Here is a 24,197-nt window from a genome sequence, read left to right as displayed (position 1 = left end):
GCTCTAAGATTATTTTACCGAGTTCTGCATTACACATTGTCTGCTACAAGCAATTTAGCTCATGGGCAAATGCGGATCTCTAGCCTTCTGATCAATGACAAGATTTATGGCTATTTCAACCATTAGCAAAGGCCTATGGCAAAAAATTAACCAAAGGGGTATAGAAAATTCCAATAAATTAGAATCAACCAGTTCCTCCCACGGAACCTAAATTCATATGCACAGTGGGCAAAAATTCACTGCTAAACCACTGGATTTTACTCCAGTGAATTGTTCTCCTGAAAAAGGGGTGCGGGGAAGGGAAAGGGAAGAGACAGCAGACACACATTAAGGTTAATGCATATGAAGTGAAGATACGTGATATCAGCACTAGTAATGTTTCTAGGACTTTAAGGGTAAAAATAAATCTTAAAATGTCCATGATGTATGACCTCATATCCACCCTGTTCATCTGTCCTGCAAAAATTAATGATCTATGCTGGGGAAGGAAAGAGTTATTGTTGAGAAGTCCCTGACCGGGGGGGAACCACTTCTAAGGAAACCTGTTCCCTAAGATAACAGTAGGACTGTGTGTTAAGAGATGGGGACCCTCAGATACTAAAGAGAGAGAAACTGTGGCCCCCAAATCTCTCACACTCTTGCCTCTGCAAGCTCTGGCTCCTGGGTTCCGCCGTTTGCTGCTAAGCTCCGGGGTTTCTTTTGGATATTTTGGCAGAGGTGACACTCTGCTCGGAGACAAGACTCTGCAGAAACCCAGCCGATATATTCAGCTTTATTCACAAAGCGGATGCTGTTTTCTGTCTGATCAACTGCTCTGAAGGGGGACAAGGGCAGGATTCACACGGGATCCACGATTAACAGTCAAATTGGCTAGTTCCAAATCCAGTGTACAGACCCGGTTTAGGCACTTGTGGGTACTAGTAACATGCTCTTAAACACTGTCAATTTTCATCGAGTACTCAGTGTTATCATTAAACTCTTAGGGAGGCAGGGATTTTGTCAGTTTGTTCTTATTTGGAGCATCGCCATGCCCAGGAAGATGTCTAAAGAATAATTTGTGGTTGATGATGACGATGGCCCTAATCCAGTTGCTATATGAAACACAGGGGTAGTACACTGAGCTTTTCATGGTATGGGCTCAAAGTATCACGTATGCACAGTGGTCCAGTTAAAAGATATGGAACTGTCAGATGAAGTTGGTCATTTTCAAAACAATATCTAATCCCTGCCACAGAAAGACAACCTAGGCTCTTTGTAGCTTTGTTACTTAAAATGAGTATAGATTAGGGTGTTTTCTGGACGATAATTCATTCCAAATATCTGGCTCTGTGAATAAGACTGACGGAATTCTGGATTTCACCAACTTTCTGCAGCCTGCCTAGTCTGAAATGAAAACCTAATCCTGCCTCATCAGCACTGTCTTGTTTCCAGCCAATGGACGCTTGGTTTGTTAGGATTAATGGCGATTTTTGAAACTAATACACACACAACCACTGTATTTAACCCTCACTCAGAAGATTTGTTGTGGGAAAGAAGAGAGAGGGATGGGCACGAGCCGAACCAACGGAGCATCTCGGACCCCGTACGGATAAGTCAGCTCCCAGCTGGTGCCTACCTTGGGTTGAATGGCCTCCTTCTGGCTCACCAGCTGAGACCTGAGGATCAGAACTTCCTCTTTGCGCACATCCAGCTCCTCGCTGACTGACGTCAACTGCTCCATGAGGACTCGGTAAGCAGGGGCCCCTGGGGCGGTCACTTCTGGGGCCGCTTTTTCCGAGAGGGCCTTCCGGAGCTCATTCAGCTCATTCTTGAGTTTCTTGTTTTCAGATTCAAGTTCTTGACGCTACATGAATAAAGAAAACCACGCTGTTGAGTCCTTGGTTTAGACTGTTCCCTTCTGCCTCCATGTCAACACCCTAGGACCCTAAGGGAGTTCGGCAGGACTATCCTGCTCATTCATTCAGTCGTATTAATTGAGTGATTACTGTGTGCAGAGCACTGTACTAAGTGCTGGGAGAGTACAACACAACAATAAACAGACACATTCCCTTCACCCTGCTATACAGGAAAGAGGAACTATCTCTCTCTGCACTACTACGAGCAGAATCTGGAAGGAATTTTGAAAATACAGCACTGACTGGCATTGAGCAGAGTAAGAGCACATCCCAGATTCATTTCCTAGCCCACCCACCCCAGACCAGGCCCTCAGAGTCCAGGCCCACACTAAAGGTATCGAGAAGCAGCATGGCCTAGTGGCAAGAGCACGGGCTTGGGAGTCAGAGCACGTGGTTTCTAACCATGGCTTCGCCACTTGTCTGCTGTGTGACCTGGGGCAAGTCACTTAACTTCTCTGTGTCTCAGTTACCTCATCTGTAAAATAGGGATTAAGCCTGTGAGCCCCACGTGGGACAACCTGATTACTTTTCATCTACCCTAGCGCTTAGAACAGTACATGGCACATAGTAAGCACTTAACAAAACACCATAATTATTATTGCTATCTGCACTGTTCCACAGAAGCCGGAGAGAGGAAGGGGACCTGATGTGACTGCATTAGTTCTATGGCAAAGTCTTTTTTTACAATCCAAGAGCAAATCTCAAGGAATAGTGAGCCCTGCCTCCAGGTTCTGGTCTCTATTTACCCCAGTGCAAAATTCAATCATCGGTGATGACACCAGATTACTATGCTTTTTGAATCCACAGGAAAATATTTAAATATTAAATTACTGCTGTAACCTGAGTTGTGGGAAATACACCTCCCTCCTCTCTCTCTCCTGCTTCCCCACTGAGATATAACCTAGGTATGGGGGGAAAAAAAGAAAATTGGAAAATGCCTACTTAATGTTGGTAGACATAGATATTTTTCAACTTTATTACCAGCCACAGTGGACTGTGTTGCAGTTACACCACAAAAATGACCAAGGTGACAAATTTCAATTTATGTGCCACATCTGGAAACTAAAAAAAGCCGCCAACATTGAGTGCACTGTTCTATCCCTGCCATGAAGCTCGCAGCCGGAGGGACACAAGCTAGTGTAGCTAGTGATAAGAAAGAATAAATATCATTAGAAGGAATAATAAAATTTTACAAACATTTCTGTCAGCACCTGCCTTAACCGGCATTACCTTGAGCGACTCGTATTCCAGTTCGGCACCTCTAATCTGGGGTCTTTCTTCCTCCTGGGAAAAAACAAAGATAAGAGTAAAGGCCTCCCAGGTTCTTTAGTGGGCACATTTTGGCTATTTGTTTTGAAAAAACACCCAGAGCCTTCAGTTGAGCTACAGATCCCCAGAGGCCAAATGTCACGATGGGCTGAGTTCTCTCTGGGGTTTGTGTTAAAAGTTACGTTAAAGTCAGAATCTGCTGTGCATGAGAAGGGTGGCTGGCCTTCGTGAGGGAGCCGTACCTTGGCCTTGCTCCGGAGCACCTGTTCCTCTTTCCTATCCAGTTCATCTTGCATGGCTTGTTTTTCCTGCTCCAGTTCTGTCACCCTCTTCTGCAGCTTGAGAAACAAGGACATATCCAGAGGTGCTTTTTTCTCACTTGGCTCCTGGACCAAAGATCATGAGGTGATTGAGAAGAGGAAGCATAAGAGAGCAAAGAGATTAGAAAACTGAACAAGCAGAATCATGTATTTTTAAATCAAGCCCAAGAGCGACTCGCATTTCAAAATTTCTCTCTAATTTCTCAGAGTCCTAAGTAGAAGCTTCTGAGAAAAACAAAGGCTTCTTTTCAAAGGTTGAGAAGTCAGAAAGCCATAGACTTTAACCAGAAAACCGAGTTTTTGGAACTATCGGAATCTCTTTCTAATTACTTGCACTTCAAGGGGGGAAAGAGGACAAACGAAATGAATCTGTGGTTAGACTTACTGGAAACTTAACTGAAGATTAAAGCAAAATTTTGCTAACACCGAGGTGAGCACCATCTCTTTCCTGAAAAGTGGAACACTGGGGTCATTTACTTAGATTGAAATAGCAGAGTAGAGTATTTGAAAAATGATTAGGTCAAAGAAAATTGTATGTTCGAATGTACTGCAAAAGTGGTAACAGATGTGAATAATAATTTTGGTATTTGTTTAGTGTTTATTGTGTGCCAAACACTGTACTAAGCGCTGGGGTAGGTACAAGATAATCAGGTTGGACACAGTCACTGTAGGGAGAACAGGGATTGAACCTGAGGCCCAGAGAAGTTAAGCAATGTGCCGAAGGTCACTCGGTACGTAAGTGGCAGAGCCCAGGTCCTTTGACTCCCAGGCCCACGCTTCTCTCCGATGAGGGAGAACAGACTGGAAAACCGAAGAAGCAGAAACACATACTTAAACCCAACCCAAAAGCTACCCATTTGACAGCCTCTTGAATCAGGGACTTTAGACAGGCAACTAACCAGCTCATCAGCCCTCATCCCACCCGCCCCCCCCTGCACGCATCCCTATTTATAAAATAGTCACTTATTTAATCGATGAAGACTTCAAGCACTTTTGGGGTCTTAGCACACAGCCAGCATGTTCTGCTAATAGAACAGGTCTGTCTGTTCAACAGTGTAAAGAATGACTGACAGGCTTGAAGCAGAATCTTCACTAGCAGGCAGCTGGAAAGAGAGCCCACACTAGAATGCAAGCCAAAGACTTGGTTAAAAAAAAATGTCTTGTGTGACTTACATCCTGATTCAGATAACCATTTTTGTTCCTATCCATATAGCACTTGAAACATGTTAAAAAGCTAATAATGTCTACCCCCACAATGAATATCAAAACTTGTGAAGGCCAGTGTGGCTTAACATCAACCCCCTCTGGACATACTTACTCCCAATCAGTAAAGAAATCTTATTCAATCAATCAATGGTATTTATTGAGTGCTTACTGTGTGCAAAACACGGAACTAAGCACTTGGGAGAGTACAATACAATAGAGTTGGTAGACACTTTCCCTGCCTTCTATGAGCTCATTGTTTAAAGGACGAGACAGGTATTTTTATAAATAGTTTATAATATATAATGTATAGATGTGTACATACTTGCTCAGGGGCTTTGAGAAGTAGAGCTTTTACTTGTATTACTGGCCGTAAAACCTCCCAAAACAAATAAGCAATAGCACTCTCCGAACCCTTCGGGACAGTGCTCTGCACAGAATGAGCACTCGATAAATACACTTGATTGATAGATTCAGTCATCTTTTGGATTCCAAGATGCGATCCATGTATTCCAAAATCCCTATCCATTTCGTGTGTGTAACTTAATACGATGGTGCATAATCTCTTTCGCTCCCAGTTCTCAAGCATAAAGAATGACCTTCGGCCAGTGGCGGCAGCGTGGTACTTTAGTTCTGTCTCAGATTAAATAAAGACCGACCTAGTCCTGATGACTGCAACCCTGCCACAACCGAGAAGCAGCATGGCCTAGTGGATAGAACACATGCCTGGGAGTCAGAAGAACCTGGGTTCTAATCCCAGCTCCGTCCCGGCTGCTGTGTGACCTTGGGCAAGTCGCTTCACTTCTCTGTGTCTCAGTTACCTCATCTGTAATATGGGGATTAAGACCGTGAGCCCCATGTGGGACAGGGACTGGGTCCTACCTGATTATCTTGTTTCTACCCCGACACTCAGAACAGTGTCTGGCGCATAATACGCGCTTAACAAATACTATAAAAAAAGTTTCCCAGTAATCAACATCTATATCTTATTGTAAGAGCTTCTACTAGCCTTGCTTTAGATAGATTCATTCCAGCTCACCATAAAGCAGCACCTTAATATCCTGGTGTTATTCCTTCTCCTCACGTGCCCACTACATTAAGACCATTATTTCTGTGCTCGTAAAATGGAGTCATCGTTAGTGGTCTGATCCAACCAGTTCTTCTAATGGGTGCTCCCAGGCGATGCTGGTGAAATGGCCGAAGAAACCGGATATACTCGGTGCCACGTATGGGACGTGTAGCCACTGAGGTGATGGGACATCACGACCTCTTCTATACACCTTAAGTTTGGTTTGGGGCTTGCTGCCACCTTGGCACCAAACTGCACTTCTCTCAAAGGACAAACTGGCCTCCTGGTTTTCGGTCATTTTCATTCCACACAATGCATTTTCACCTTTCTTCTGAAAGATGGAGGTAGGTGGAGATGGCTTTTTTGGCTTTCTGTGGGCTGAGTCACCTGTGCCGATACAGGCAGCTAAGTTGCACATATCTCTCTAGACTGTGAGCTCATTGAGGATTCCCACTCTTTATTGTCGTACTGTACTTTCCCAAGCGCTTAGTAAAGTGCTCTGCACACAATAATTGCTTAATAAATATAACTGAATGAATTTCTCCCGCTGCTCATATATCTTAGCCATCAGGTTTAGGAATCTTGCCATTCTTCAGGGCTCTACGGCAGTAGAGCCTTTCAAGTTGGAAGGAGAGCTCTATGCCTTTGCACAATGGCAGGTTCCCTATGCTTAGTAAAACCTCAACTTTGATCGATTTTTTAATGGTATTTCTTAAGCGCTTACTATGTACCCGGCACTGTTCTAAGCTCTAGGGTGGATGCAAGGTAAACAGGTTAGACACAGTCCATGTCCCACGTGGGGCTCACAGTCTTAATCCTCATTTTACAGATGAGGCAGGTGAGGCACAGAGAAGTTAAGTGACTTGCCCAAGGTCACGTGGCAGACAAGTCACGGAGCCGGGAGTAGAGCCCCGGTTCTTCTGACTCCCAGGCCCGTGCTCTACCCACTAGGATTTTCTGTTTCACTGTAGCAGCATGGCTTAGTGGAAAGAGCACGGGTTTGGGAGTCAGAGGTCATGGGTTCTAATCCCTGCTCCTCCACTTGTCAGCTGTGTGACCTCGGGAAAGTCACTTAACTTCTCTGTACCTCAGTTACCTCATCTGTAAAATGGGGATTAAGACTGTGAGCCCTACGTGGGACAACCTGATTACCTTCTATCTACCCCAGTGCTTAGAACAGTGCTTGGCACATAGTGCTGGGCAAACACCAACATTATTATTATTATTATTATTATTATTATTCTGGGTGCACACACTTGTACTAAGGTGCTCGGGAGACTTGGCAGATATGATCCCTGTCCACTGGAAGCTTACACTCTAGGTGGTAGAAGGCAAAATGAGAAGATCGCAGAAATGCTGCTGTTTCCTCCACAGAGCTCGAAGGTGAATCGTTTTACCCTTTTCTGCGAGCAGAAATCCATAGTTGGTTGACAGTCTATATAGCCCTGGGACCTCTTCAGCCTTGATATATTGGCTATTAATATTTCTTAGATGATCTACAATGCCACTATGAAGGCTCCCATCGAATGACAAAAAGCTACAAGTAGTTGGAAGAGAATTGTGTCTGAGATGATTATCTTGTATCTATCTCAGTTTTTACCACATAGTTCACATTTTCTGAATACCAGAACTGATTTTGATTATTATAACTAGACCAACATGTTTGCAGTTCATCTGGGCTTGAGAAGAAACCTACCTGTATGTTTTTAGCCAAAGTGCAAACAGTTGGGCACAAATGAGAAAATGATCCCCTCTTCCTAAAACCCATTTATGTGATCCTCTGAGAGCTGCTTTGTTCACAAACTGTCTCAGCTGTGTGCTGAATAAGGCTTCCAAACAAAGTCATTAGATGCCGGCATTTGGCTGCGTGCTAATTTTCCCTAGAAACTATCATAGCAAACGTTTACCTCCATTCTCAATGGTAGGTCTTCCGATTCAGTAATCTCAGAGCTAAAGGTGTATTCGGATTCATTGCTGCTGTGGGTGGAGTCAGTCCTTCTGTGACCGGGCTTGGGAACATTCTGAAATACAAAATAAAGTCATGATCCACTCCGACAGTTTTCACGTCTAGTTACGTCACTCCAGGGAAACTGCCTTCTCTAAGGTCACCAGTGACCTTCTCCTTACCAAACCCAACGATCACTATGTCATCCTAATCCTCCTAGACCTCTCAGCTGCCTGTGACACTGTGGATCACCCCCTTCTCCTTAAAACCATATCCAACCTTGGCTTCACTGACACAGTTCTCTTCAGGCTCTCCTTCCTATCTCTCTGACTGCCTCTTCTCAGTGTCTTTAGTAAGCTCCTCTTCTACCTCCCACCTACTGACAGTGGTGAGTGTGGGGGGTGTTTTTCAAAGCTCAGTTCTGAGTCCTCTTCTATTTTCCACCTACACCCTCCCCCTTGGTGAACTCATTCACTCCCGGCTCTGCCACTTGTCTGCTGTGTGACTTGGGCCAAATGAGGGTTGAGACTTCGAGCCCCACATTCGATAGGGATATTGTCTGATTTGCTTGTATCCACCCCGGTGCTTAGTACAGTGTCTGGCACATAGTAAGCGCTTAACAGATGCCATCATCATCGCATCCAGGTAGAGGTGTCCTGAGGCCAGGAGGAAATGTGAGACTGCAGAGAAGGAGAGAGGTCAGGGCTGGAGAAGTAAATTTGGGAATCAGCCACATGAAGATGGTGGTAGAAACAATAATTATAGTATTTGGTAAGCACTTACTATGTGCCAGACACTTTACTAAGTGCTGGGGTAGAGACAAGCAAATCCGGTTGGATACAGTCCCTGTCCCACATAGGGCTCACAGTCTCAATCCTCATTTTACAGCAAAGGTAACTGAGGCAAAGAGAAGTGAATTGCCCAAGTTCACACAGCAGACAAGTGGCAGGACTGGGATTAGGATCCATGACCTTCTGACTCCCAGACCCCTGATCTATTCACTATGCCTTGCTGCTTCTCCATGTGCTGACAAAACTTCAAACTAAGCACGTCCAAAACAGAATTCATCTTCCCACCGAAACCGTTCTTCCTCTGACCTGGCCATCACTGTAGACAATACCATTATCCTCTCTATCTCAAAAGCCCATAACCTTGGCATTATTCTCAACTCCTCTCTCTCATTCAACCCACGTATTCAATCTGTCATCAAATCCTGTGAAATCACTAAAATCCATCCTTTCCTCTCCTGCTTGCCCTTCTTGCTAGGGTCTCCAAGGTCTTTTATAGCATGAAAGCCATTTCCCAAAATATGTTTTGAGCTTAAAAACTGAATTTTGAACTCCTTTGGGTTATACCGATTTCTTTTTACCAAGGCCTTTCCCCTACGTTAATTCTGACTTTAGAATTTAACATATTTAACACAGGTGATAGAACAGAGTAGTCACAGAAAGGGACAGTGAATCAAAAGTGAAATAAAAGCAAAACCCAAACTCCTTTTGCCCATGGGAGCTAAGGAAGAGCCGAGAGAAGCTGGAAAGTTCCTTCTATCCCAGACAGAGAGATAATCGCACATGAAGGGGATTAGAGGACGCTTAGAGAAAACTGGAGATTGCAAAAATGTAGGCCTACATCTCCAGCCCTGACCTCTCTCCTTCCCCACAATCGCACATTTCCTCCTGCCTTCAAGATACATCTACTTAAATGTCCACAGCCTGTCACTTCGACCTTCACAACAATGCTAAAATCTGCCATTTCCTCTCCATCCAAACTGTTATATCATAATAATAATGTTGGTATTTGTTTGGTATTTGTTAAGCGCTATGTGCAGAGCACTGTTCTAAGCGCTGGGATAGATACAAGGTAATCAGGTTGTCCCAAGTGAGGCTCACAGTCTTCATTCCCATTTTACAGATGAGGGAACTGAGGCACAGAGAAGTTAAGTGACTTGCCCACAGTCACACAGCTGACAAGTGGCAGAGCTGGGATTCGAACTCATGACCTCTGACTCCCAAGCCCGGGCTCTTTTCCACTGAGCCATGCTGCTTCATCCAAGCTCTTATTATATTTCTTAAGCGCTTACTATGTGCCAAGCACCATTCTAAGCGCTGAGGTGGATACCAACAAATCGGGTTGGACAAAGTCCCTGTCCTATGTAAGGCTCACAGTCTAAACCCCCATTTTACAGATGAGGGAACTGAGATCCGGAGAAGTTAAGTGACCTACCCAAGGTCACATAGCAGACAAGTGGCAGAGCCGGGAATAGAACCCATGACCTTCCGACTCCGGGAGCCCCTGCTCTACCTATTAGGCCAAGCTGCCTCCCTATCTTATCCTATCCCACTTTGATTGCTGTATCTGTCTCCTCGCTGACCTCCCTGCCTCCCGTCTCTCCCCACTCCAATCCATACTTCACTCAGCTGCACGGATCATTTATCAACAAAAATGTTCAGTCCTCGTGTCCCCACTCCTCAAGAAGTTCTGAGGGCTGCACATCCACCTCCACATCAAACAGTAACTCCTATCACTGGCTTTAAAACACTCAATCATCTCTCCCCATCCTACCTCATTTTACTGATCTCCTACCCCAGCGCAGCCCGCACAATCCGCTCCTCTAGTGGCAGCTTATTCACTGTGCCCCGATCTCGTCTAACTCACTGCGGACCCTTTTTCCGTATCCTCGCCCTAGGCTGGAACTCCCTCCTCCATATAAACCAGACCACAACTCTCTCCCCCTCCAAAGCATTATTAAGGTCACATCTCTTCCAAGAAAGCCTTTCCCCGATTAAGCTCTTTTTAAATAATGATGGTATTTGTTAAGCGCTTACTATGTGCCATGCACTGTTCTAAGCGCTGGGGTAGATACAAGGTAGTCAGGATGTCCCATGTGGGGCTTACAGTCTTAATCCCTAGTTTACAGACGATGTAACTGAGGCCCAGAGAAGTGAAGTGACTTGCCCAGGGTCACACAGCAGACCAGCGGAAGAGCCGGGGTTAGAACGCGTGGCCATCTGACTCCCGGGCCTGTGCTCTATTCACTATGCCATGCTTTTTCCCCGCTCGCTCTCCTTTCTGCATCGCCTACGCACTTTGATCTGTGACCTGTGGATGTTTGATATTCGCCCCACCCGCAACCCCACAGCACTTATGCACATAACTTTAAATTATATACTATAAAAAGATTATTATTCATATTAATGTCGGTCTCCTCCTCTAGACTGTAAACTCAGGAACGTGTCTGCTAATTCTGTTGTACTGTACTCCCCCAAACGCTCAGCACAGTGCTCTGCACACAGTAAGTGCTCAATAAATACAATTGACTGATTGACTGCTCTGAGTATAGTAAATGCTCACTAAATACGACTGACTTTGCCTCATCATCATTCTCTTTATCACACCGTTCTCCCTTCTTTCTTTTTCATTTTCAGGCAGTCTAGTTTTGATATCAACTACCCCTTCAAGAGTTAACCGGGTGTGGGAAGTAACTCCGGGAGTTGACTCACTCTGCTTTCCCTTTGAGAGAAGAGTCACTCCGGCCACGCCCTCTGGGGCAACAACCCGCTTCCTAGACACTGCCCGTGTTTACCTTTTGGCATGTCTTGCCAGACAACGCTGGCTTTGTGGAATCTGGTTAAGGGATTCTCTGAGAATTGATCTCTTGACCAAAAATCCAGCCCAGGCTTCTCGTGCTTCGAGGCTTCTAATTTTGGCCGGTGGGCTCGGATCTCGACCCCTGGCCTGGAATGCCCTCCCTCCTCACATCCCCCAAACCAGCTCTCTTCCCCCCCGCCGTCAAAGTCCTACTGAGAGCTCACCTCCTTCAGGAGGCCTTCCTAGACTGAGCCCCCCTTTTCCTCTGCTCCTCCTCCCCTTCCCATTCCCCCTTACTCCCTCCCTCTTCTCTACCCCCTTCCCTGCCCCACAGCACTTGTGGATATTTCTACACAATTCTCTTCTATTTAGAGAAGCAGCGTGGCTCCGTGGAAAAAGCACGGGCTTAGGAGTCAGAGGTCATGGGTTCGAATCCCGGCACCGCCACCTGTCAGCTGTGTGCCTTCGGGCGATTCACTTTACTTCTCGGTGCCTCAGTTACCTCATCTGTAAAATGGGGATTAAGACTGTGAGCCTCACGTGGGACAACCTGATTACCCTGTATCTACCCCAGCGCTTAGAACAGTGCTCGGCACATAGTAAGTGCTTAACAAATACCAACATTATTATTATTACATATTATTCTCTTTACTTTATTAATGCTGTGTATATATCTATAATTCTGTTTATCTATTTTGATGCTATTGATGCCTGTCTACTTGTTTTGTTTTGTCTGTCTCCCCCTTCTAGACTGTAAGCCCCTTGTTGGATAGGGATTGTCTCTGTTGCCAAATTGTACTTTCCGAGCGTTCAGTACAGTGCTCTGCACCCAGTAAGCGCTCAGTAAATATGACTGAATGAATGAATCAGCCCACTTGCACTTCCTGCTGCTGGTCCCAGAGGATTGGGGAGAAGGTGTGTGGATGGCTCCGGAAAAATCATTACCCCTACTGGGAAAATGACATAAGCAGGCCCATTTTCCGATTCACCACCCTAAAAAAGAAATTTGCTCAGCCAAGGTAATCGGTCATTCTCTGGTTGATGAGGTAACGGTGGCCTTGGGCAACACCTTGGGAGTCTAATGGAGAAGCAGCGTGGCTCAGTGAAAAGAGCCCGGGCTTGGGAGTCAGAGGTCGTGGGTTCTAATCCCGGCCCTGCCGCTTGCCAGCCGTGTGACTTTGGGCAGGTCACTTAACTTCTCTACGCCTCAGATACCTCATCTGTAAAATGGGGATTCAAACTGTGAGGCCCACGTGGGACAATCTGATCACCCTGTATCCCCCCAGCGCTTAGAACAGAGCTTTGCACATAGTAAGCGCTTAACAAATACCAACATTATTATTATTATTACCTAAGCATTCTGACTTAGGGAAGCGCTTTTCATCCAGGCCGAGGGAAGGGCTAGAAGAGGTCATCCAAACAGGACCTGCTTCACCAAACTCAAACCTTGCTACACCTGCTGACCTTTCATTTTGCTGGGCAATACAAATAACGAGGAAGGGATACAAACAACACCAGCCTCACAGTGGTCTTTTCAGCCCAGGGACAGGAGCTCACTGTCATTAGCATCCTCTTTGAAAATGGAGATGAAATGAAATCTCCTCCATCACCACTCCCCTCCCCCTCACTTTCCTCCCCAGTGTGGCTCAGTGGAAAGAGCACGGATTTGGGAGTCAGAGGTCATGGGTTCTAATCCCCGCTTCTCCACTTGTCAGCTGTGTGACTTTGGGTAAGTCACTTCACTTCTCTGTGCCTCAGTTACCTCATTTGGGAAATGGGGATTAAGACTGTGAGCCCCACGTGGGACAACCTGACAAACTTGTATCCCCCAGTAGCGCTTAGAACAATGCTTTGCACATAGTAAGCACTTAACAAATGTCATCATTTTTTTTTCCTCTCCTGCTGCCCAGTGGGGCAAAAGGAAGTAGGAACACCCTACTGTCCCTTGCTGATAGTCAGGAGACACAGAGTGTGAGGTCTGAATCGAGATTTTTTCACGGAATTCTGTTCATCGTTTGCTATGAGCCAACTACCGTACCAAGTGCTGGAGTAGATACAAGCCACAGAGGTTGTACACAGTCCATGTCCCACTTGGGGCTCACAGTTTTGATCCCCGTTTTACAGACGAGGCAGCTGAGGCACGGAGAAGTGGCTCGCCCAAGGTCACACGGCGGGCACGTGGCACAGCCGGGATCTCTGACATTCTCCCTCTTTGTTTTCTCTTCGTCTACTTCCTTCTACTCACTCTCTCCTCTCGGAATCAGAGAATAGTAGAAAAATAAAATCAACATGGAATTCAAATAGTCTTAGTGTTCAACCTCTAGTCTTGAGGCAAGTGCATAGTGAAACCATCTAGGAGACAGGACTGCCTATTCTTTTTAATAATACCAATACTAATAATAATTGTGTTATTTATTAAGCATTACATGCCAAGGACTGCATTAAGTGCTAGGGTAGATAAAAGATAATCAGATAGGACAAAATCCCTGTCCGACATGGTCTAAAGGGGGAAAGAGAACAGGTTTTTGATTCCCATTTTACAGATGAGGACACTGAGGCACAGAGAAGTAAGGAGACTTGGTCCAGCTACGCATTAGGCAAGTGGAGGAGCTGGGATTAGCTCCCCAGTCCTTGGACTTCCAGGCCTGTGTTTTTTCACTAGACATGTATTATCATTATTTCTCTTTCTCGGCAATCTTGTGTTTCTTGCCTTAAAAATGTTTCGTGTAAACTGCAAATTTCCTACCCAAACCCTGCCCTCCCTGTCTTCCTCATCACTGTAGACTACACCACTATCCTCCCTGTGTTACAAGCCTGAACCTTGATATTTTCCTCAACTCATCTCTCTCACTTAACCCGCATGGTCTTCCTGTCACCAAATCCTGTCAGTTCTACCTTCACAACATCATTCATGTCTGCCCTATCCTCTGCATCCACACTGCTACGTCTCCGATGGAAGCACTTATCATATCTTGTTCTGACTTCTGCATCAGTCTCCTTGTTGACCTCATCTCCTGTCTCTCCCCACTCCAGTCCATACTTCACTCTGCTGCCCGGATCATTTTTCTAAAAAAGAAAAAATCTTTCAATACGTCACCCTACTCCTCAAGAACTTCCGGTGGTCGCCCATTCACCTCTGCATCAGTCAGAAACACTTTACCATCGGCATTAAAGCATTCAGTCAGGTTGGTCCCTCCTACCTCACACCTCACTGATTTCTTACTACAGCCGAGCCCGGCAGGGCACTTGGCTGCTCGAGCGCCATCTTACCTGCTGTGCCTCGATCTCACCTATCTCACCGCCGACCCCTTGCCCACATCCTCCCCCTCTGGTCTGGAACTCCCTCCCCCTCCATATATGCCACCACTCTCTCCACCTTCAAAGCTTTATTAAGGTGCCATTTCTTCCAAAAGGTCTTCCCCAATTTAGTCCTCTTTCCCCTGACTCCCTCTCCTTTCTCTGTTGCCTACGCACTTGGATCTGTTTATGCACGTAACATTCGACCCACCCTCAGCCCCACAGCACTTATTACAAAGGTGTAATTTACTTATTTATATTAATCTGTCTCCCCCTCTAGGTGTAAGCTCATTGTGGGCAGGGAACGTGTCAATCAACTCTGATGGATTCTACTTTCTCAAGCACAGTGAAGTGCTCAGCACACAGTAATCGCTCTATAAACACCAGTGATTGACTGATTAATCATATTCACCCTCACTCCACTGCTCCAAGCAGGAGTTATTATCCCAATTTCAACATCTTCTATTTCTCCGTCTCTAATCAGAGCTGAGAGCCACACATCCATTCGATCAAGCAGTCAGCTGACTCACTGTCCCGCCTCTTCAGCAACTTACCACCATGAGGGTCATCTCTTCTTTGAGGTCATCGTAACGTTCCTCTAGGCGGCTGAACTCATTCAGGAGGTTCTGATACCTCAACCGTTCATCATTCAGATCAAGTTCCAGCTGTTTGGTTTCCTCCATTAACTTCTTCTCCATGGCCTCTGACAGATGCAACAAGAAAACACGGCATGAAAAGATGTATCTCCAGAGTGTTCCAAAGAAGGCTTCTTAGAATGTGGGGGTGTTCGCTTTCACACGCACTTTCTAATTTTGCCGTTTTAAAACAAAAGAATCCTCTCTCTGCTCTCTGGCATGCTAACTGCATCAAAAGACCCAGGAAAAAAAGCATCACGATCAGCGTCTCCTCCATTTTCTCCATTCTCTACTTTCATCCGAATAGTGGAGTAGAATGAAGACGACCCATTTACGTGCCATAAAAAGCTCAGAAATTCCTGAAAATCCCTCCATCCAACCCCTTCCTCTATAGACCTCCCTGGTATTTCTCATTCACCCTCACGGCACGTGCTTTCAGTTTCTCAGCAACAGTTCGCTTTTGCCTAAAGGGAAAATATTGCTCCTCAAATCACTGCTGGATATTCACCTTAGTGTCAGGAAGAGTTGAATCGCACCACAGCCAGGCCTCAGGATGATTAAAATACATACAGAGCCATGGTACAGACAGTGGCTGCCAAACTGGATGTGGAATGAGTGAACCGGGTTAATTAGTAAGTTGGCTGCGATGGGGCCATCTTTTCAAAGGGCCTTGACGGCCTTCGATGAACTTTAACTCTTTAACAAGTGCTATCAGGCTTTCTGAGCTACATTTTTTTAGCACAGCTCTTCTCAATCCACTGGACCACCAAGCTATGTTACCGGAAGACCCTGCTTAGTGCATACAGTAGATGCTTCATAAATATTTCTACTCCTCTTCCTACTACAAGACACCCTGCCTCTTGAACTGCAGCCAGAAAAGCAGTGCTGCTTTTACCTTGACCCCCATGGTGATAGTCCTGTGAGAAAAGGGAATAGCTCTAGGCTGGTGAAGAAGAAACGAGCATGTTTGGCTAAGGGATATCTGTATATCTCCTCAACCCCACATGTGGCATTAAAAACCAGTTAAAATAGGTCAGTTCAATTTGCATCTATTTCTACATACAACACCGACCGTTCTAGTTCTCAAAATTAATTATTTTGGTACAATTCCTTTCTTTAAAAGGGGATTTTGAAACTGCATGTGAACATAAATTTGTGATTTTTACTTCCATTTTTAATCAAAATAAACGTAACTTGGTAAGACATTAGGTTAGAAATATAAAACATGAAAAAAATCTAGTTATTACGACTACCCTGTACAGGGGGAGGAAGGGCAATAAAAAATATATTTAGGGGTCACCAGTCAAGAAACATGGAAACTACTGTTCTAAAAAAAGAAAAGACTGACATACACTGTATCAAGAACAGCAGGAAATTATTTGGAAAACCCCTGTGAATGACAAAGAGGCCCATCTGAGGTATATAATAAAGATTAGAAAGTCCTTTCAAAATGGAAACAACTAGCTTTGGAAGCCCCTAGGTAGCATTTTGACTAGAAGCAGGAGCCCCTTCATCAGCTTGATATTAATACACGAACTACAAACCACATTAAAATGTAAAAATAAATAACTTGCAGATCCAGGAGCTATATTCATCCTAATGAAGACCAGATCGATCTAAATGATAACATATTTGGCAGGAGTGAGTGAAGGTGGCTGGGAAAGGACATTTATTCAGTAAAGATGAACCAGAGTCTCTGAAATGAGCCAACCTGTCATCTCCTTAGCCTGCTCCAGAATAAGGCGATTGAGTTCTTCTTTTTCCTTTTTCAGCAGTATATTTTGTTCTGTCAGATCGGAGACCAGCTGCAAAATGGAGACAGTGGGTGTTAATAGATTGAGACGCCTACGTTATCCATTTCAATTTCTGCATACTGGAAGCTCAATTCAGCCAAGCTCATGCTTGGAATAAGAGGGTGCATTTCAGTGTACACTTTTAAAATCCTCCTCCCCCCACAGGAGCAATAAGCTCCCAGAACGACAACTCTGTTTATGAACAGAATCCTCATTCTTGCTTCTGAATTTGGGGTTTGGGGGTTAAATGGACAAGGACTTGCATCTAGCTTGACTGAAGGTTAAGACACGGTTGGGTAGCTGGGATGTGGCTTTTCAGATCGATTAGGGGATTACCTCCTTCCCTCCCTTCCAAGAGTTAAAGGGGAGCTGCATCCCCTCTCCGAGAAATACACAAAGGAAAGAGATCAACTCTCTGCAACATTTCAAAAAGTCAGGGACCTGAGCACAGACATCAGTAGAATATGAACAAGAAGAAAAGGAACACATTCTAGGGAAATTTGGGGTATGAAGTTCAGCTGGTCGGGGCGAAGGGGCAACCGAATTTAGGTGGGGTGGTGATTAGAGTAAATAAATTCACAAGTTTAGAGCCTATTTAGAGAGCAAAAAGTTTGTTAAATTGTTAAGCGGGGATTACAGTAGTGATATGAATCTTATCATTCGATTGAGAATAAAACAACTGATTAAGGTTTCTAGATAAATAGCATCTTTTGAACCTACCTAAAAATGGAATGTACAGATATATTCTTTTGGGGCAGCTGGGCGTGCAAGCTCTTTATATTAATATGCAGAGAAGAAATAGCTTCTTCCATTGTGTACGCACTGGGCATCAACACACTGAGACAGTTATAGGCATAAACAGTCTGTGGCTATGAAGGCAGGATAAGGACCAGCAATAAGTCATCGGGGAAAAGGACTTCTCTCAACCCGCAGACATCAGAGAATAGAGAGAAGGCCTTCGAGGTGAAGGTACTCTAATATTCCCAGTGGAATATCCCTGGGAATATTCCCAGTAGGTTCAGGTTTGGAAGAAGAGAGATTCCCCACTAGGTTTTAGCATTAGCCTCTGGCTGCAGCAGCAGCAGTCAGAGTTTCCCTTCAAGTCACACAACATGGGCTCTGGGCCAAGTCCAACGAAGAATAGAGAGGAAGCTGGGAGATTCCACAAGGGAAGGTAGGGAGGGAGGATTTACCCAACGAGGTTAAACAACAACAGCCTCAGCTCCATTTTCCTGACTCCTCTAGGTGCCCTCTGCTCTTTACTTCCTCCTCAAATAACTTCCTAATCACCACCCTTCCCCATCGCCATCAGATTTCCACTTAGGTTACCGGGATTGAGACAAAATGGCAGTTGCCAATAGGGCCAGGATAATGTTGGTATTTGTTAAGCGCTTACAATGTGCAGAGCACTGTTCTAAGCGCTGGGGTAGACACAGGGGAATCAGGTTGTCCCACGTGGGGCTCACAGTCTTCATCCCCATTTTACAGATGAGGTCACTGAGGTACAGAGAAGTTAAGTGACTTGCCCACAGTCACACAGCTGACAAGTGGCAGAGCTGGGATTCGAACTCATGACCTCTGACTCCAAAGCCCGTGCTCCTTCCAAAGAGGCACGGAGGATGGAAGAAGGGATAAAGAATAGGCTCACTATTTCAAGTAGCTAGAAATGAAGCAGGAGATTAATTCAGGAGGCTTATATTGCTCTATCCTGAAATTTTTTCCATGCAGTGAATCACAACCGCACCACCACAGTGGGAATGAAGAAACTGCACTTCATTCCATCTAGACTTAGCAGACTTGAAGGGTGGATTTGTACTGAGTCAACAATTCTGGGCCCCTAATGTTGTGAGGCTTTGCTGTTATTCACTTGGGAAAAATGCCCAGGTAGCCCCACTTAAGGCCACTAAGCCAATCCAGATTGGGAGGGGTTCATTTCTTCTACTTTGCTCAACACTCCCATTATTTCTCTACAGATGGGACTGCCCAGCCAGAAGAGGAGTATTTCCTTTGGGAAATACCACAGGGATCCTCACCTTCTCTGTTTCCTGTTTGTATCTGCTGGCCCGTTCCTCAATGGTCTTTTTCTCTTTCTGCGTTTTCTGCAGGTCCTTCCGGAGTTTGGCAATCTCGTCCTGGAGGCTGAGGACGCGGCCGGTGGCGATCTTAGCCTCCTCCTCACTTTGGCGAAGCCGGTCCAAGTCACTCCGTAGTTTCTCCGTCTCCGTAGCGTAGGTTCCCTCCAGGTGGGTCAGCTTCTCCAGCAGGCATTTGTAGTCTTTGTTCTTTGCAGAAGCAATGGAAGCAAAAATTACCCAAGGATTACAAACACCCCATTAGTTTCAGACAGAGAACTCTGACCCACATACATCTATTTCTGGGCGGGAGGGTGACGCGTGACGCTTTCCATGGACAATCTGTAATTAAAACGCTGATCACAACATCAATTATAATGCCAGTGGCCTTACAACATCCCTGCGACAGACTGAGGGGGCAAGTATTAGAAAACTGGTTTGGAAATGGAGGAACGGGAAAGCGATACCATTTGTCCAGAGTCTCAGAATGAGTTTGCGGTACCTTGTGAACCAGATCCTCCGATCCATAGGGGAGACTCTGTTCATCTTTGAAGATGGAAGAGTCTAGCCAGGTCATTGCTATCCCGCCACTGCACACTCGGTTTGGTACCTTTCAATCAACCTTGTAGGAGATTACGTATTTTACACTGACAGGACGGTGTACAGAGTGATACCACGCTGTATGGAATCCCCAGTTCCCGAATTCTCAGGGTTTGGACTTTGAAGTGGCAGTCTTAGACCTCAGAACCATCCCTTTGGGTTGGGTTTTTTATCAGATTTTCCGGGTAAAAGTGGAAATCTTTGGTATTAAACTTAATATACCAATTAAGAATTGCAATGTTCATGTTTGATCTGCTTGCCCTGAACTCTATCTTAAATACTGGTAAGGTTTCTGGTTATTTCTGTGAAGATATATGTTAATTAGCTTTCTCTTCCGTAGGAAACGCTATTTTCCTCCCTCGCAAGCAGGCTCCGTGTGGAGCAAGTGGAGGAAGAGATAATTATCCTCTGAAAGATGAACTGGGGCTCTGAAGAGGTCTGCTTTGGAGTGTCCGATACAAAACTACAGCTTTTTCTAAAGCAGCTTTGGAGCCAAACCGTTTCCATTCATTCATTTGACAGTATTTATTGAGCGCTTACTATGTGCAGAGCACTGTACTAAGCGCTTGGAATGTACAGATCGGTAACAGATAGAGACAGTCCCTGCCCTCTGACGGGCTTAGAGTTGTAGCCAAAGAGATAAGAGTGACACTTGCACACCGTGCACCAAAGATGCAGGATCCACTACAGGGCAGCCTCTACATGTAATCGCTCCCTTACAATCATCCTTTTCTCAGTGTGAGTTTTCGGTTCCTGGCTTTACCCCTATCATCTCGCTTCCTCCCTGCTCATCCCTTGCAGTTTCCAGCTCTTGGATAGAAGGGGCAGAGGAGTCTGTCACTCGGGCCATATGCTATCCAGGATCACGGGAACATTTCTAGCAACTCTGTTGAAGTGGACTCTCCTGAGCGCTGAGTCTAGAAGACCTGAAGAGCCCTGTGACTTTCTAAGACTTCCTCCAGCCTCCTGTCCAAACGCTGAGGGGGGGCACCTTGCAGCAGCATGGCCTAGAGACAGAGCACGAGCCTGGGACTCCGAAGGACCCGGGTTCTAATCCCGGCTCCGCCACTTATCTGCTTTGTGACCTTGCGGGGGCCACTTAACTTCGCCGTGCCCCAGTTACCTCATCTGTAAAATGGGGAATAAGACTGTGAGCCCCATGTGGGACATGGACTGTGTCCAACCTGATTAGCTTCTATTATTTCAGCGTTTAGACCAGTGCTTGGCACACAGTCAGCGCTTAACCAGTACCATCATCATCATTATTATTATTCTTATTATTCTCCTGGAGGCCGGTCGGTAACAGCACACACCTGTTCGTCCACTTTGCGCTGCAGCTGCATGATCTTGTTCTCCATGCCGATGTGGAGCTTCTTGTAACGCTCCACGGAGCGGGCCTCGATCTTCAGCTTCTTCAGCTCTCGCTTGGCCAGCATCCGGCGTAAGCAGCACTGGAGGTAGACTATCGCCCGGAGGGTCCTCTTGTAGTGAGTCCGGGCCAGCCAGCCCCGCACGCGTTTCTGGATGATGACGGCCTTGTGTTCCCGGAGCATCTGTGGGAAAAGTCGGTCATCTCACACCCCAGTCTAGGTTTTACTTAACTATTTGCAGGCCAAAAGGCACGAGTTACATAATGGAAAAAACAAACCCAGGCCTAGCCTTGGGGGAGCCATGTGTCCAAAGGGGTTCCCTTGTTTTGACTCTCCACCTGTGCTCATTTTAGTATCTAGTCTCACCTGCTTTTAGCTACCGCACAGTCATCCATTTATGTTGGCCTCTCTTTTAGACGGAAAGCTCCGCCCACAGTAGCTGCTCATTGTCACTGTTAACAGTGACAGAGCAGAGTAGGTCCCCGTCTTTTGTCCTAGACTACCTCTTTTCCAGGGGCATGTTGAGAGTGTAGAGAGGAGGGCAGATCTCCTCACTTGCAAAATTATCCAGAGGCGTCCAGACCCAGTGATTTCTGCCCATATGCAGGATTGACAGGTAGAATACTGGGGGTTCCTTTGCCCTGGAGAATCCATGACTCTCCCCCAGAGTCACACAGGATGGTAGTAGGGTAAGGTATGTGGATGTCCAGCATTAGCAGCTCTGTTTGAGCCCACCCTCTTACCCAGCTGGACAATGTGACACTTCAAACAGCTGGTGTGCAGAGTGGGATTTTTTTTTCTAAGTACGGCACTGCCTAGATGGAGAGTGGGACAGGAGCAGCACCAGGGAAGCAGAGGTTTTAAATGGGTCCACTGGGCTGCATGCATAAGGGGAAAGTTGCAAGATGCTTTTTACATCAGGTACCACCTGTCTGGTGCTGAACGCACTATAACCTGGCTGGGCAGAGGGGCTCTAAATTATAAGACCAGGGGAAACGGAGCAAGTCTACTTCAAAAGATTCTGGACAATATAATGGCTGAATGTACATCTCATGGTTTATTCACTTGCTTCACAAAACAAAGGCTTTCCCCCCACCTTCCAGATATGACTTTCTTATTTAAAAATCTGTTTGCATGGGCCCAGTGGCCAAGTCTGCTCACGTGTATTTTGAGACCGTTTTTCTAGTGGGAATAGTTTTATCACTAAGCACGGTGCTTGCCTGGCACATAGTAAGTGCTCAATGGTTACCATAATTATGGCTTATTTGGGGTCCCAGACTGCACAGGAAAACCAGCACGTACAGAGAGAGGCTACGCAGGTCACATCTTTGAATGTACCATCACCTAACACTTGCCCTGGACCTGGTGATTTCTGCCCACATGAAGGATTGACAGGTAGAAGATTGGGGGACCCTTTGCCCGACTTTACCCCGAGTCGGGCAGGATGGTAGTAGGGTCCATTGAGCAGCAACAGAGTCCCCATCTGCTATGAGAAACCAGCTGTCAATGAGCAGATTCCTGGGTTAATCGGGAGACCTGCTCCAACATGCAATCTCCGTGTACCAAATCCGTCTCTGTACGTGGTCAGGCAAAAAAATCACAACAAAAAAACTGACTTCAGGAATACGTAGGTTTGGGATTTGTTGTTGGTTTTTTTTAATAGGAATTGATCTTGCCCCTGTAAGACTCTGTCAAAGGCTAGGGTACGAGGGTCCACACTTCACCCAAATTCACTTTAAAACTTTGGATCTCCTTGTGGTGCTCCTTTGTTCTCAAATTTAGGGGACTCTCTCTTGTATAGGTAATAAAGCCACTTTATCATATGTGACAAAATCATCCCAAAGGTGGGAGGGACTCAATTAGCCTCTGTAAAGCCTTTATAGAGACCCTGACTAAATGAAGGAAAACCAAAAACAAGGCCCCCAAGTCTTTATGCCACCATCCAAACCATTTTCATAGAGCCAGTTTGATCAGTCATTATCTAGAGACAGGTTCCCAGATGAGGTTTTTGATTCAGGGTGCTGGTATTTTTCAGATGTAGAAGCTTAGCTTGTCTAAACTTTCCTTGGCCATCTTGTCAAGGTTATACGCCAATCAGACTCCACAGGGACAATCTGGATTGGTGATTTTCAGGCTGGCTAGTTAGTAACCCTTTTAACTATCCAATATGTTGTGTTTCCTGCATTTTCTCCTCCCAAGCCCATCTCTGTTCCATCTGCCAGGCCGCATGCATAGCTCCTCTCATTTACAGACAACTCCAGGCCCTTTTCCAACAAAATCCCCTCCCAGACCAGGCAAGAGACACACATGACTTTCTTCTACTCTCTTTTCCTGTTCATGTGAATAGGTCAGTCCTTAAACTGGTATGCATTTAACTCAAACTCTAACTTATCTTAAACTCTCGTTGCCAATCTGTTAGCCAGCCGAGGGCAGGGGCCAGGCCTTCTCCATGTCAGCCCCTCTCCACTTCGGCCTCGAGAGGACCCGAGACGAAGACGAATCGAAAGGCTGGGGAGTTCTCCTTACCCTCCGATACTTATTCCTGGCCGAGAATCCTCGTAAGTGAGCCTGGAGAAGGATGGTGGCTTTCCGCTTGAGCCGGTACTTTCTACGGGCCACATACATGCGCCGATACTTCTGAATGATGGTGGCTGCCTTAGTTCTGCGCAGAAACTTGGCATAGCTGGCCAGGAAAAATAAAGACGAACAATCACAGAGCTATTAGGGAAAAATTCAGACATTTTCCCCAACGTGGCTCCTCCATACATTCATTGATTCATTCGTATTTTGAGCGCTTTTTGTGTGCAAAACACTGTACTAAACTCTTGGGCTTTGGATTATCTAATGCTGGAACTAGCAGTGAATGGTTGGCTGCAACTATAGTAAATAATGACTATATCAGGGATCACAATACTATGTAGAAACCCCACCACTGAATTATTTTCCTTTAAAGCCTTAGCTAAATTCTATCTCATTCACTCTCAAAGATGTTTAATTCAAAGGCTTAACATGAACCTCCTGAGGTACAGGGACCATGCCTAAAACCCACCTATATTTTCTCCCAGTGCTTAGTAGAGTATTCTGCAACAGTCAACACTTAAATACTATTATTATTCTAACTACTACTATGGGGTCAGGAGA

General features: G+C 45.6%; 1 protein-coding gene across 10 annotated transcripts in view; it reads right to left on the bottom strand.

Annotated features, from left to right (window-relative positions):
- The window catches only part of MYO5A (myosin VA), a 208,685-nt gene that overhangs the window by 38,027 nt on the left and 146,461 nt on the right, over nucleotides 1–24,197 (bottom strand). For all 10 annotated transcript variants that reach the window (XM_029070243.2, XM_039912918.1, XM_039912917.1 and 7 more), the window contains 9 exons: nucleotides 23,583–23,739; nucleotides 21,000–21,239; nucleotides 19,048–19,296; nucleotides 16,933–17,026; nucleotides 15,141–15,289; nucleotides 7,664–7,777; nucleotides 3,407–3,550; nucleotides 3,126–3,179; nucleotides 1,616–1,843 (listed from right to left, as the gene is read on the bottom strand). In XM_029070243.2, coding sequence (XP_028926076.1) covers nucleotides 1,616–1,843; nucleotides 3,126–3,179; nucleotides 3,407–3,550; nucleotides 7,664–7,777; nucleotides 15,141–15,289; nucleotides 16,933–17,026; nucleotides 19,048–19,296; nucleotides 21,000–21,239; nucleotides 23,583–23,739 — 1,429 coding nt within the window. The remainder of the gene's footprint in view (nucleotides 1–1,615; nucleotides 1,844–3,125; nucleotides 3,180–3,406; nucleotides 3,551–7,663; nucleotides 7,778–15,140; nucleotides 15,290–16,932; nucleotides 17,027–19,047; nucleotides 19,297–20,999; nucleotides 21,240–23,582; nucleotides 23,740–24,197) is intronic.

This window comes from Ornithorhynchus anatinus, chromosome 8 (genome assembly GCF_004115215.2).
Source record: "Ornithorhynchus anatinus isolate Pmale09 chromosome 8, mOrnAna1.pri.v4, whole genome shotgun sequence".
NCBI classification, from domain to species: Eukaryota; Metazoa; Chordata; class Mammalia; order Monotremata; family Ornithorhynchidae; genus Ornithorhynchus; species Ornithorhynchus anatinus.
The sequence above is the reverse complement of the archived record's forward strand: the minus strand, read 5'-3'. Positions and strand labels throughout refer to the sequence as shown.